The following is a 14,572-nucleotide window of genomic DNA, read 5'->3' as shown; positions in this document are numbered from 1 at the left end:
TTGAAGGATAAACATGCATCCACCTTACATGTTTCAGACATGGAAAGCTTAAAGTCTTCACCAAGTTGAATCCTGATCCATTTGAGCTCTTCTATAAACAGAGCATTAACCAAGCTGGGTATCAGTTACAAATCCATCTTGTTAGTGTAATTTTTCAAGTAGGACATCTGTGACTTCACACAGTTATGAGCGTAGTGGGTATGTGAGAGAAAATGTTTCTGGGCAGGGAAATACAGTTTTTGGGTTCTCTGAAGCCTTCCTCCTATGCAACCACTGACACAGTTCACATTTCTACTGAATGGAATACTCCATCTTTTCCCTTTATGCAGAACAACCCAGCTGAGATCCCTAGGACAAAATTTTCTCCTGATCATTTCCCCTTGCACACAAAGATTTGAACTGATAAAACATCCTGATAACATGTTTCACATATCGTTTTGAAGTGTAATATTGCAGACGGAGATGTGGTGGCCCACAACTTTAATGCCAGCACTTGGAAGACAGAGGTAGGCAGATTTCTGTGAGTTCGAGGCTAGCTTGGTTGTCAGAGTGAGTTCCAGGACAGACAAGGCTACACAGAGAAACCCTGTCTCAAAAACCAAAAAAGAAGTGTAATTTTGCTTCACAGAATATATTTGCTCATGTAAAATATGTCAACATGACTTAATGAAGTGAATTTGGTTATCTAAGGATAGAAATTTGAACAAGCAATAGGGACAAAATAATCCATGAAGGTTGCCACAATTTCTTTGCATTATACATTGTGTGTGTGCGTGTGCGTGTGTGTGTGTGTTTGTGTGTGTGTGCGTGTAGATGTTTTACAGGTGATAGAAATCAGGGTCCAGTACATACTAGGCCATGACTATATACCACCTAACTATATTCAGCAAATACATTTTTAAATAGATCTTCAAGGTCATGACCATTCTGATTTTAATTATTAAAGTCTCTATAGCTTTCTCTAATAAAAATGTTAAAAATTTTAACAAATATACAAAAAGGAATGTCAGCGCCTTCCAAAGCCAATTGGATAGACAACTAGTCTCCCTGGAGCTACTGTTTTGTGTTCATCTTGGAGAATTAAAAATGAACATACTTCTTTGGGTACATAAACAAGTCACATATATTTCATAAATACAAGTGAGTTCACCGGCTCATCTTTGAGAGGGTTGGAGTTCAGCTCTCAGCAGCAACATAGTGGTTCCCAACCACCTGTTCAGTCCAGTTCCAGTGTCTGACACTCTTTTCTGGACTCAACAGACACCAGGTACACTTGAGGTGCAGAGATGTACATGCAAGCAAAACACCCCAAAATTTCAAATAATAGTGAAATGTTTTATTTTATTTCATTTTATTATAGACTTATGTGATTGTGGGGGAATGTGCATGTGCATGTCATGTCCTTGGAGGCCAGAAGTGGGCATTGTATCCCCTGGAGGTGGTTGTGAACTTCCCTAGGAGAGTGCTGCCAAACCATCTAGTCATTTGCAAGAACAGCAAGTGCTCTTATCCACTGAGCAGTCTCCAACCTCTTTCTTTGTTCTTATCTACAGTTATGTACATGATTAATATACATACATACATACATACATATGTACATACATACATACATACATCTTAAATGCAACTTTAGACAGGTGAAACAAAATGCCTATTTAGAGTGCTCTAGCAACGCCTCATGCTGTGTCTTCTCTTTTTTCTGATGTCCCTGGTTGATTCCACACGTCTCTGACATCACCTTCAGTTCTGCTGAAGTGAAGGTGTGGATCTTCAGACTGGCAAGCCTCATTTGCAGCTTTATTGTCTGGGGTTTTGGAATAAGCCTAGCTACTAGTAGACACTGGTGTCTGTGGGAATTCAACAAGAAGGCTCCACACCTGGTGTACATTGGACTGTGGGAAGCTTACTATTATCAAGAAGTCAACAAATCGGGTTTAACAACCAGGGTGCCCATGCACAGTGCTATGAACTCCAACTGGACCATTTCAATAGAATGTGAGTATGCACGGGGCCTGATATTATTGATTAATTTTATGCAGATTCAGCCCATAGTCCTTATTTTCACCTCATTGGCCATTACGATCTGCTGGATCAGAGCCCCGTAGCCTGATTTCATGATGCTGTGCTACAAACCTCCATGTTGTTTCTGATTGTCAACATCATTTGCACAGTTTTGGCTGTGAGCTGGATCCATGTTGCAGACATTTACGGTAAAAGCACCCTTGATTTCCCACCAGCGTTTCCCGTTGGGAAAGATGATCTGCTCAGGAAGCAGAAAACCCACGTGCTCTCATTGGGTTTCCTGATGGCCATGCTTTCAGTCATCAGCATCTTCATGTTGTTGTATGAGATGTGGTTGATTAAACCACAGACCAGAGTTAAGCCCTTGATTGTCTTGATAAATCAACATATGACGACCTTAGCTGAGAGTTCTTTATCAGTAACATCTTCCGGAGTACTCAATTGAGATACTTTCTACATAAACATAAACATACTCTGGTCATCTACTCATTTAAAATAAAACATTCATTTGATTTCCCCAGGATGTGTCACCTGCTTATGGCTTCATCTATTCTACAAATGCACTCCTGTCTTTGAAGGCTTTCATTTCTAGAAATTTGTGGGCCAAGATCATAATACAGATACTCTTGACAAACAAAGGCAGAAGAGAGTACACACAGTGTTCAAGTTGCACATGGCCAAATCCAGGTTGCAAGGAAGTTCATAAATAAGCTCACACCTACAAACAAAAGAAACCATATCTCCACTCTGTGATCTTTATCATTAACACATCCTTGAAGGTTGGAAAAATACCTCTGGCACCACTGAATGGGCTGTGATTTGGGGAATAAAGGAGTCTACACTACAATGGAGATAAATTAGTAGCATCCATGGGCACTGCCCACTAGGAGGCACTAGCACCCTTCTGTTTCTCCCATTTTGAAGAACCCAACCATGCACATGCAGTGCCTTATAAATTTTCACAGTGTTTCTCCTATTGAGAACCATCAAGTTAGACCCAAACTTTAGACATGTGGATGGAAGTTATACTATGGGAAGAGTATACAGTCCCTCATGTCGTGGTGATCCCCAACCATAAAATTATTTTTGATGATACTCCTCAACTCTAATTTTACTACTGTTATGAATCATAATGTAAATACCTGATATGCAGGATATCTGATATGTGACCCTAATGAAAGGGTTATTCAATTCCCCAAAGTGGCCACAATCTACAGGTTGAGAACCCCTGGCATAGAGAAAGAAGAAAGGCACTTGTTAAAATGCCTAAGGAGAAAGATTAGATAGGAATCCATTCACAGTACTTTATTGAGGCCATAGTATCAGAAATAAGGAACAGCAGAGGCATGACATGAGTTCAAGCTGTTGGAATGCATGCTACCACTGTAAGAACTTTAATGCAAAATTCTCAAATGAAGTATTGCTAAGACGCTCGGCTCAATAATCATTACCAACACAGAGATAGCAGAAGGGAGGGAAGGGAGATTTGAAATGTTCTCATCCCAAAGAGGAATACATAAAGTGATAGAATAACCCCAAATCAATTTTCAGAATCCTAATGTGGGTGTATGATTTTTCATAGAATAAGATTTTTTGGGAGATGGCAAGAAGTATCCTTAATTATAGAGATCTGACCAAGATGTAGAACTTTCCATATTTTGTAGTGGGTGAGATTCTTTTGCCATGAAGGAAATGAAGGTAGGAGAGAAAGCAGGGGTGGGGTGGACTTGAGGGGAGGAGGAAGGAAGAAATGCATTCATGATATAATATATGAGAGAATAATAAAAAAGAAGCAACCGTTTCTCAGTTGAGAACATTCTCAGATGAATTAAGTGGCCTGCAAGTCTTACAAAGAACACCGTGATTGCAGTTTTCATGAGCTGTGACTCACACTGTGGAGGGCTTTTTGTTTTATGTGCATTTGTCTGTGAATGTGAGTAGTTACTGAGAGATTTTTTTCATAGTAAAACATGCTTGGAAGTCAGAGGATAACCACTGAGAGCTGGTTTTCTTTTATCACCATGTGGATTTGGGGGATTGAACTCAGGATATCAGGCTTAACTGGAATTGTCTTTGTCAATAGAACCATCTATTCAGACTTGGGGGTGGGATTTTTGATGATGCAACTGCCCTTGACCCATCCTACAAGTAATTCTTTACCCATAGTACTATAAGTAATCCCTTCAGTTAGACTTCCTGGATGTTTATGTCAGTAATTCTTTACTTTAACATTTTTTGAGTTGTGTATGTATTTATTCTATCATGACTTCAATGCCTAAGATTCTCTTCCATCTCTTGTAATTTGTTGGTGATTCTTGCATCTGTAGTTCCTGGTCTGTAGTTCCTGTTAGCTCATCTAGATTTTTCACTTCCAGAATTCCCTCCGTTTGTGTTTTCTTTATTGCTTCCATCTCTATTTCAGGACTTTAATAGTTTTATTCATTTCCTTCAACTGTTTGTCTTTTCTTGTATTTCTTGAAAGCATTTATTCATTTCCTCCATTTTTTTGCCTTTATCTCAATTTCTAGAAGGGATTTTTGTTGTTCAATACCTTACTCTTTTGGGTTATTGAAGGGCCCAGCACCCAGCTCCCAAATAAATCACACTGAGACTTATTCTTAGTTATGAATGTCCAGCATTAGCTTGCATTGTTTCGTGCAAGCTTTTCTTAATTTACCCCATCTATCTTTGGCCTCAGGGCTTTTATCGTTCTCTATTCCTGTACACAACTTTTTCTCTCCTTCTTTTTTTTTGTTTTTTATGAGACAGGGTTTCTCTGTATTGTTTTGGAGGCTGTCAGTCCAGACCGACCTCTAACTCACAGAGATCTGCCTGCCTCTGCCTCCCGAGTGCTGGGATTAAAGGCATGCGCCACCACTTCCCGGCCTTTTCTCTCCTTCTTACTCCATGTCGAGCTGTGTAGCTGGTGCACCAGAGAAGAATGGGACAGTATCTCCTGAACAGTTTGGGAGCATGGAGGGAGGGGAGAAGGAGTTGGGAAAAAGAGAGGGGAAGAAGAGGAGAGGAGAACATGGGGGAGCAGGAAGGTTGAGTCTGAGTAAGAAGAGGATGACAGATATAATAATAGAGGAAGTCACTATAGGCTTGAGGAGAGTTCTGGCACTAGTTAGATTTTCAGAGATCTACAAGGATGGCAGCCAATGGCAATCTAATCAATAGTGGAGAGGCTACCTTAAAAGTCCTTCCCCAATAATGAGATTGACAAGTACCTTATATGCCATCCTAGAGCCTTCATCCAGTGGCTAATGGAAGCAGAGGCAGACACCAACAGCTAAACAGTGAACTGAACTCCTGGAACCCACTTGCAGAGAGGGAGGAGTGATGAGCAAAGGGGTCAAGACCAGGTTGGTGAAACCCGCAGAAACAGCTAACCTGAACAAGGGGGCGTTCATAGGCTCCAGACTGATGGCTGAGAGGCAGCATGGGAATTATCCCATGTGTCCAGGATGAGACAGCATCCCTCCATGTGGAATGGGCTCCTAAAGTCCATTTGTATGCCAGGGATAAATCCTCATCTACTACCCAAGGTACCACAGATTGCCAAAGCCTCCTAACTGACACCCAAATTTAAGGGATCTGGATAAGTCCCATGGCCACTCAAACAAGGCCCCTTCCCCTCCTGGTCACTGTGTCCCAACCTCTGACTTGGGCAGACTCCCTGCTTGACCAGAGGTTATGTTGGCTGCCAGGACTCCAAAGAAAAAAAGCACACCCAGAAATGGGTACCTAGACCTATAATCACCCCAAATACTGACACCTTGATGTCAGCACAAGAATACAACAAACATTAGGCAAAGCAACACATCACCACCAGAGCTCATCTGTTCCACCTCAGCAAGCCTTGAAAATTCCAACATAGCTGAAGTGCATGAAAAAGATCATAAAACCAACCTTATGAAGATGATAGAGACCCTTAAAGAGGAAATGAATAAATCCTGTTTGGGAAGGTTTTTTGTGTAAATAAGAAACAAGCTTAATTCATATGACAATCCCAGCTCCTTCTCCCTCCCTTCCTCCCCTGCCCTCCTCTAACCTCCTCCATCCCCTCACCTAATCACCATTTTGCACACCAGGGAGGGGGCGGCCTTCCATGGGAGATCTCCAGTGTCTGTAATTTCTTCCAGGGCAGGGCCCTCACCCTCCCTGTAATTCTAATGGCCAGAATGGCCTCTGCTCAAGCAGGCTGTCTCCACATGAGTTGGGAGCCAACCCATGGAGATGAAGGATGAAGCGGGAAGGGTTGGTTTGGGGTATGTTAGGCAGGCACCTCAAGACAGGGGCAGTTTATCAGATGGATTACCTACCTGGAGTTCTGGCATCTAAAGTGGCCTCTCATCAAACAGGTGGCCTCAATTTATCTCAGGGCTGGAATATGGTGACCCAATTTCCAAATTTATATTATCGCTATCTGACTATTCTTCTCCCAATCTCTCCCTATTCACATAGTCCCTTTGTACATTCCTGATTACTGTGGATATTCCATGTTGTATATTCACATCTGAAGACTTGTAGCTAGAACATGTAAGATTTGTTTCTCCGGATGTGAGTTACCTCACTTCCTATGGCGCCAGCCATTTGCCCATGAATGGCATGCTTTCATTTTTCATAACAGATAAACAACATTCCACTATATGTCCGAAGCACGTTTTTACTATCCATTAATTAGTTGAAGGAGATTAAGGTTGTTTCCTGACTATTGTGATTAGGGAACCAATCAACATTACCGAGGATGCATGTGTAGTGGAGGATATTGAGTCCTTTGGGCACACAGAAAAGAGCAGTATGACTTGAAGATAGACTAGATTTATTTTTAGTTTTTAGAGAGTTCTCTATTCTGATTGCCAGACAGGCTGTACCAACTTGTGTTTCCACCAAAGACCGAATGATGAATAATCTTTCTCCAAAATCTAGCCAGCATTTACTGTCAGGTTTGTTTTTGTTTGTTTGGTTGGTTATTACTTTGTTTGTTTGTGGATTTTACTGTTGTTATTACTTATCTTAGCCTTACCAAATCATCTGATTTTGGTAAGATGAAATGTCAAAATTGTTAAATTGCCTTTCTATGATTTCCAAGTGTGATAAACACCTTTTGAGGTTATTTCTTTGCTAATTTTTCTTCTCTCTATAACAATCTGTTTAGATTTCCACCCAAGTCTGTAACTGGGATGTTTGTTTCCTGAACGTTTTTTGGAGGTTTATACTCATTGTAGATGTCAATTCTCAGTCAGGTATAGATTTGGCCATGGATCTCTTGTTATCTATGCATTTTTTCCCCTCACTCCACTGATATTTCTGTAGCAGTTCAGAAACATCAGTTTTGTGACGTCCTATTTGTCAATTCTTTGCCATAATTCCTTGACAAGCATAATCTTTCTCACAATGTCCTTTTCCTACAACTCTATGTTTTATGCTATTGCCTATGTTTTCTTCTAGAGGTTTCAGTGCTCTCATTTAGAGCATGGACCACTTGGATCCTTTCATTAGGCAGGGTGGTAGATGTGGGTTTACTTTATTCACACTGCACATAGATATCTGAGGTTGCCATCATTTGTTGAAGGTTATTTGTTCAGTGTACATTTCTGTCTTTTGTCAAATATCTGAGGGTACTATGTAATGAGAACTCATATTTGGGTCTTCTACCTTGTGTTATTCATCTATATGTCCATTTTGTGGTAGGATTCTATTGAATTTTATTACACTTTCTTATTTTAAGATTATAACATGATTAAATCATTAGTATAAGTGCCATATACCCTACTTGTCTCCTTTAAATTCATGGCTCCTTTTTCATTAATTGCTGTTATATATATATATATATATATGTTTATAGATACATTTTCCTAAATCCATAAATATAACCTGTGCAGTCTGTATATTCCTTTCATGCATGTATTAAGGGCTGACCATTTGGCACCAGAAAATCAACAATAGAAGGCATTTCTACTTATTATGCTCTTCATTCTATATTAGTCTGTATTTCTTTGAGTAGGGTACAGTCAAACTCAGATTTTCCCAGTCCTATGTGGCATGTTCATTTTTGTTATCTCTGTTCAGCTCACATTTGGGCAATCATGTTGCTGAGACTTTGTAGGTGTAACTTCTGATATTAGTAGATACAATCTCAGGACAACCCCCAGACCTGTGTCTCTTACAAAATCTCTGCCCCTTTTCCACAATGTTCTCTGAGCCATTTGTGTAGGGGCCTTATCTAATTCTATAGAGTGATTTATGTCCTTAATTCCATTATATTGTTTATTAATAATCCTATTATAATTTTATGTTATCATATTATATGATGCTATATTGTATTACTATATAATATATATTAGTATACCATAATTGTGTTATGATTCATTTATTATGCATGGTAAGGCAAGCATGCACCTCTAGGAAGGAAAAAGCTTCTCTTTACAGAATGGTTGTCAGGAGCGGGATTGAATTTCTACGCAAAATAACAAAAGATTTAAAGGAATTTTAGAAACAGAAGAACAGAGAGAAGCACAGATTTTTGGTAGCAGCATTTTTCTCAGGAGTGCTCTGTTTTGCTAGCGACAAGCCGAGATTCACGCGGCTTGCTTACAGGAGTCTTCCTGACTCGGCATAAAAAGGAAAAAAAACCCAGCAAGGTTGTTTTAAGAGACTCTGCTAACAATTGAAAAGTTGTACGTACAGCTGGAAGTGGCAGCTTTTGCTGGAGGTCAGCATGGACTGAGGCAGTAAGCAGGAATCACGCTTACACCTGCCAGCTTGACAGAAAAACAAAACAAAACAAAACAAAAAAACGGCAGTTTAAAATAGCCGCGGTTTTACAGATAAGACACGTGGCCAGAAAAACGTAAAGATTTACAGTAAAGTCAGACTTGGATGAACAAAGCCTCTAAAGGTTTACAGTGTGTTTAAAAATATACGTAAGATTGAGAAAAAAAAAGCCGGCTGTGGTGGCACACGCCGGTAGGAATTGCTCCATTGGCAGAGGCAGGCAGATTTCCAAAGATAAACCCTGTCTCAGAGAAAAATAAATAAAAGTGAAAGAAATAGAGTAATAATAATAATAGATAAATAAATAAGCCACATAAAGATGGAAAATACACAGAGAGTGTGGAAACTGTATGCTATTATGTTTTTCAGGTTTTGATTGCTAAGGAAGGAACAACTAAAGTACACTTGATTATAAATGCTGCTGAATTAATTCAATTTATATCTTTTGAAAATGCCTTGTCTTCAAAATTTAAGTATAAGGATATGTTACTCGGAAAAGGAGTTTTAGGTTATGTTTCCACAGAACATAAAAAGCTGAGGATTCGTTCCAGGCTTCTGTGGTTTGACAAATCAAGACCCCTGGAAGTAGTGGACCAGATGCTTCAAAAATTGAGACAGCTAAGATGATGGAGCTTTACAGACCCCGAAAATACGGACTTATACAAGTTTCTGAGTTTTGTCATGATCCCCATGGTATGAAAAGCGCCCCCTTCCAGCATGAAGCAGTTTGGAATGAGCGACGTCCTAATTCCCATCCTGTTTATAAATCTTTGTTTTCATTTAAATGGGGTTGTTTATACTTGGTTAATGATCACAACCAATCTTTTTTAATGGTAAGAAGGGGAATTATGGTATGGGTATTGTTTTTCATTTATTGATACAAATTCAAGGTCAATTTTGTGATGCTTATATTTCTCCTCTTGATTAAGTATTGTGCTTATACTGATCTTTTAAAACATAATACATAATTGAATACAGACTATAGATATTTACTTATAATAGTCAGAACTTATAGTTAGGTAAGTTAGGTTTTCTAGATATATAGAGATGTATTTGAGACAGATGGATAGTCTTCAAACCGCTCAAAGACCTTCAGCAAATGGCATTTAAAATGGTTTAGGGTTTTTCTTGACAATGAGAAATGTCTGCTCCTGGCAGCACCAATTACGTCTGAGAGGAAGATGGGCATTGAAGAAACTTGTTATGGAGTTTGCTTTCAACATGGCAAGATTAGCCATTTAGGCAAGAAACTGCTCTTGTCTGTACTGCTTGACTGTTGTTGTATAATCTGGACATGCAGGACCAACAGGAAAGTGACTGCTGAACTCAGTCTTACAGGGTACCTGCTTCATGAAGAGTCTACGAGACTTTCTGCAGGACACAGAGAAATGACTGACAGACTGCCAATGCAGATGAACAGTTTGAAATTTCCTGCTTTGCTGAGAAGTGTTCCAGATACATTGTGGCCTATGGGCTGAAGATGGATGCCCCAACGTTACAGAGGAACTTTGGGTGACTGTCCAGGTAGCAAGATGTCTTTGTCAATCTCAGTGATTATATATTATCCTTCTGTGGTCTTTGATGGAGTTGAAGACAGATAGTTATAATTATAGTTTTCCTTAGTTATGATAAAAGATAAGCTACATAGAACTTTCAACTCACAAGGATGGGATGGATGATATTTTCTTTAAATCTTGCTGAATGTTGATAGACAAAATATTGTAACTGTATTCTTACTTGATAACTGTTCTGTTATATATGATTTGACTATGTTAAAGTTAGGACCTTTCTTTTTGTTTAAACAGAAAAGAGGAGATGTTGTGAAGTCCTGTTATTTGCCTGTTATTTGTCAATAAAGCACTGTCTGGCCTATAGGGAATCTAGATAGGAGGCACTAGGAGTCCAGGAGAACGCTGGGAAGGAGAAACACAAGGGAGTCAAGATGTAATGCCATGGAGGTAGGAAGCCCGGGACTATTCTCCGGTAAGAGAAATACTTAGATTAACAATTATGGGGTAATTACTTAAGTCAGAGCTAGCCAGTAAGAAACAAGCAAGGCTAACAGCTTCATAATTAATAAAGCCTCTTGTGTGTTTATTTGGGACTGATGCGGCTCTAGAACCAGGCTGGCGGGAAAGCTTCAAGCAAGGAAAAAGCTTCTCTTTACACAAATGAAAAATAATTCTCTATAAGAAGAGTCTCAAATGGCTGAGAAAAAAAGAAATATTCAATACCCTTACCATCAGAAATGAAATTCAACAGGACTTTGAGTTTTATCTTACAAAGTCACAATGGTTAACATAAAAAACACAAGTGGCAGCTCATGTTGGTGAAGAAGTAGAGCAAGGGGTTACACTCCTCCATTGCTGCTGTGAGTGAAAATTTGTACAGTGACTATGGAAATCAATATGGCGATTTTGTAGAAATAAGTGAATTGAACTACCCTAAGACACTGCTATACCACTCTTGGGAATATACTCAAAGAATTCTCAGTCATACCCCAAGGACAGTTGGTCAACTACATTCATATAAGCTTTATTTCTAACACATGGAAAGTATAAACAACTTAGATGGCCTTCAACTGAAGAATGGATAAAGAAAATTGGCACCCACCTTTACACAAAGGAGTATTGCTCAGCTGTTAAAAAATTATATCATTAGTCAGTCATTGGTGGCAAATGCGTTTAGTCCCAGCACTCCGGAAGCAGAGGCACACAGATTGCTGTGAGCTCAAGGCCAGCATGGTCTATAGAAAAAGATCTAGGACAGGCTCTAAAACAATACAGAGAAATGCTGTCTCAAAAAAAAACAGAAGCTGACCCCCAGGAACGCCGCACCAACTCAGGGCGCTGCGGGACCCTCCACCCGGGACGCCCGCCCCTCCCCGGGCCTCTGCTCGCTTGCCCGCCGGCGAGTCCGTTCCCCTCGTCGGCCTCTCAGATCGGGGAAGTAGGGCGAGCTGAGAGCAGGCCCGGGGAGGGTGGTGACCACCGCGGAAGAACTGTGGCTGTCAAGATGATAGAGGTACTGACAACTGACTCTCAGAAACTGCTGCACCAGCTGAACACCCTGTTGGAACAGGAGTCTAGATGTCAGCCAAAGGTCTGTGGCTTGAAACTAATTGAGTCTGCACATGATAATGGCCTCAGAATGACTGCAAGACTCAGGGACTTTGAAGTAAAAGATCTACTCAGTCTAACTCAGTTCTTTGGCTTCGACACGGAGACGTTTTCCCTAGCTGTGAATTTACTGGACAGATTCTTGTCTAAAATGAAGGTACAGGCGAAGCATCTTGGGTGTGTCGGACTGAGCTGCTTTTATTTGGCTGTAAAATCGATAGAAGAGGAAAGGAATGTCCCATTGGCAACTGATTTGATCCGAATAAGCCAGTATAGGTTTACGGTTTCAGACTTGATGAGAATGGAAAAGATTGTGTTGGAGAAAGTATGTTGGAAAGTCAAAGCTACTACTGCCTTTCAATTTCTGCAACTGTATTACTCACTCATTCAAGAGAGCTTGCCATTTGAAAGGAAAAACGATCTTAATTTTGAAAGACTAGAAGCCCAACTTAAGGCATGCCACTGCAGGATCATATTTTCTAAGGCAAAGCCTTCTGTGTTGGCATTGTCTATCATTGCTTTGGAGATCCAAGCACTGAAGTATGTAGAGTTAACAGAAGGAATCGAATGTATTCAGAAACATTCCAAGATAAATGGCAGAGATTTGACCTTCTGGCAAGAGCTTGTATCCAAGTGTTTAACTGAGTATTCATCAAACAAGTGTTCCAAACCAAATGTTCAGAAGTTGAAATGGATTGTGTCTGGGCGCACCGCACGGCAACTGAAGCATAGTTATTACAGAATAACTCACCTCCCAACAATTCCTGAAACGGTTTCTTAGTTGGCACATCTGGTTGTTATTCTCTGTGTACAGAAAATTTTCTAGTGTGGTAATTTTCTTCTACAACTGAAGAACTGAAATACAATCTTCAGTATAAACAGTATGGGATTGAAACGGTAAAGGGAAAGGTGACTTTGTTGATCTAGTTAGTGAATATTGGAAGCCATTTCCTGTGAACAGCGCACAGCAGTCTCCAGAGAAAGGACTTAGCAAACCCCTAAATACATGTTAACACTTTCTTAGTCAAATTATTAGCTTAGGAAAAGAGAATCCTCCAAACTGAAAATTTAAAAGTAGCTAATGAGGCTGGATTTAAAAGTAGTTAATGAGGCTGGGCAATAATGGCGCATGCCTTTGATCCCAGCGCTTAGGAGGCAGAGGCAGGCAGATCTTTGAGGTCAAGGCCAGCCTGATGTACAGAGCTAGTCCAGGACAGCTAGGGTTGTTACATAGAGAAGCCCTGTCTCAAAAAACAAAACAAACAAACAAAGTAGTTAATGAAATAGTATTTCTTTAAATTACTTATCACATCACTGTAGCTTATTTAAAGTTACATAAGCCCAAGCAGAAGGACGAAACAAAAAGTTTGATCCATATTTATGCACATGGGTGATATACTTACAAAGTAATGTAGGTGGAATGTAAAAAATAAATTAATAAAAAAAACAAAACAAACAAAAAAAGTAATATAGGACAGTCTCCACATTAGGTTTCTGGAAATTGCTGGGGTGTCTCAATTCTATATTTAGTATTTTATCTCTAACAGTTGGTCTATTACACAGTAATTACATGCTTAAAAAATATAAACTTGGTCCCTGATAAAAAAAAAAAAAAAAACAGAAAGAAAGAAAAATGACATCATGAACTATGCAGGCAAGTAGATGGAACTAGAAAAAAATATCTCCTGGAAGGAAACCCAGACCCAGAAAGCCAAACATCTTATGTACTCAATGGTAAATAACTATTAGTTATCAGTAAAGGATAATCATTTTATAGTTCACATTACAGCCTACAAGATGATAGGTAAACAGTGAGGGCACAAGGTAGTGTGTGTGTGTGTGTGTGTGTGTGTGTGTTCGCGCGCGCGCGTGTGTATGTGTGTTTGTGTGTGTGTGTGTGTGTGTGTACGAATAGAGATTATGTGTAGACTGGGGGTGGGTGGGGCTAGGAACATGAGGGATAGAGTGGGGGAGGGATGTGGGGTCACAGTACTAAATGATAGTAAGTATGTCCTGTCTATAAAATGTTCTGAAGTAACTGTGGCACAGAGGCTATGGGAGTGGCCAAAAATGACTGGTCCAAACTGAGACCCATGTCAAGAGAGTGAGCCTATCACTGAGACTGCTTGGAGATACAGGACCAAGAGGCTGAATGACCCAGAGACCTAGAATAGAACCAGTGATGACTGGACACAAAAAAGTCAGTATAATGATACCTAGGAGTATTCTGCTATGCTCATTGATTGCTGTATAGCCCAATTGTCTTCATAAAGGCTTCATGCAGCCACTGATGCAGATACATTAAAACGGATGCAGAGACTCACAGCTAAACATTAGTTGAACCCTGGATAATCTTGCTGAAGAGAGGGAGGAAGGATAGTAGAAGCCAGAGGAACCAAGGACAAAAGAAGAAAAACTACGGAATCAACTAACATGGGCTCACAGGAGCTAACAGAGGTAGAACAAGCAACCAGGGAGCCTTCATGGGAACATCTTAGGCCCTCTCCATATATGTGACAATTTTGTAGATGGTCTTCTTGTGGGACCCTAGCCTTGGGAACACTGAAGGTCTTTGACTCTTTCTGGCTTTTGGGACCCTTTGCAACATCTTGGGTGACCTTGCCTAGCCTTAATACAGGGAGGAGGGTGGT

The 14,572-nt window shown here is 40.0% G+C and overlaps 1 protein-coding gene across 1 annotated transcript; it reads left to right on the top strand.

Annotated features, from left to right (window-relative positions):
• Nucleotides 1-11,622: 11,622 nt before the first annotated feature.
• LOC121139968 (cyclin-G1) lies at nucleotides 11,623-13,359 on the top strand. Its single transcript, XM_040744173.1, has one exon. It carries the CDS (start codon nucleotides 11,818-11,820, stop codon nucleotides 12,700-12,702), a length of 885 nt encoding a protein of 294 aa, XP_040600107.1. The 5' UTR covers nucleotides 11,623-11,817; the 3' UTR covers nucleotides 12,703-13,359.
• The last annotated feature ends 1,213 nt before the right edge of the window (nucleotides 13,360-14,572 follow it).

The sequence above is a fragment of the Mesocricetus auratus genome, unplaced genomic scaffold (genome assembly GCF_017639785.1).
Source record: "Mesocricetus auratus isolate SY011 unplaced genomic scaffold, BCM_Maur_2.0 Super-Scaffold_100003, whole genome shotgun sequence".
Taxonomy (NCBI): domain Eukaryota; kingdom Metazoa; phylum Chordata; class Mammalia; order Rodentia; family Cricetidae; genus Mesocricetus; species Mesocricetus auratus.
The sequence above is the reverse complement of the archived record's forward strand: the minus strand, read 5'-3'. Positions and strand labels throughout refer to the sequence as shown.

What these genes read in the sequence shown, in the direction of transcription:
- LOC121139968 (XM_040744173.1), top strand. Translation starts at nt 11,818, where the DNA reads ATGATAGAGGTACTGACAACTGACTCTCAGAAACTGCTGCACCAGCTG.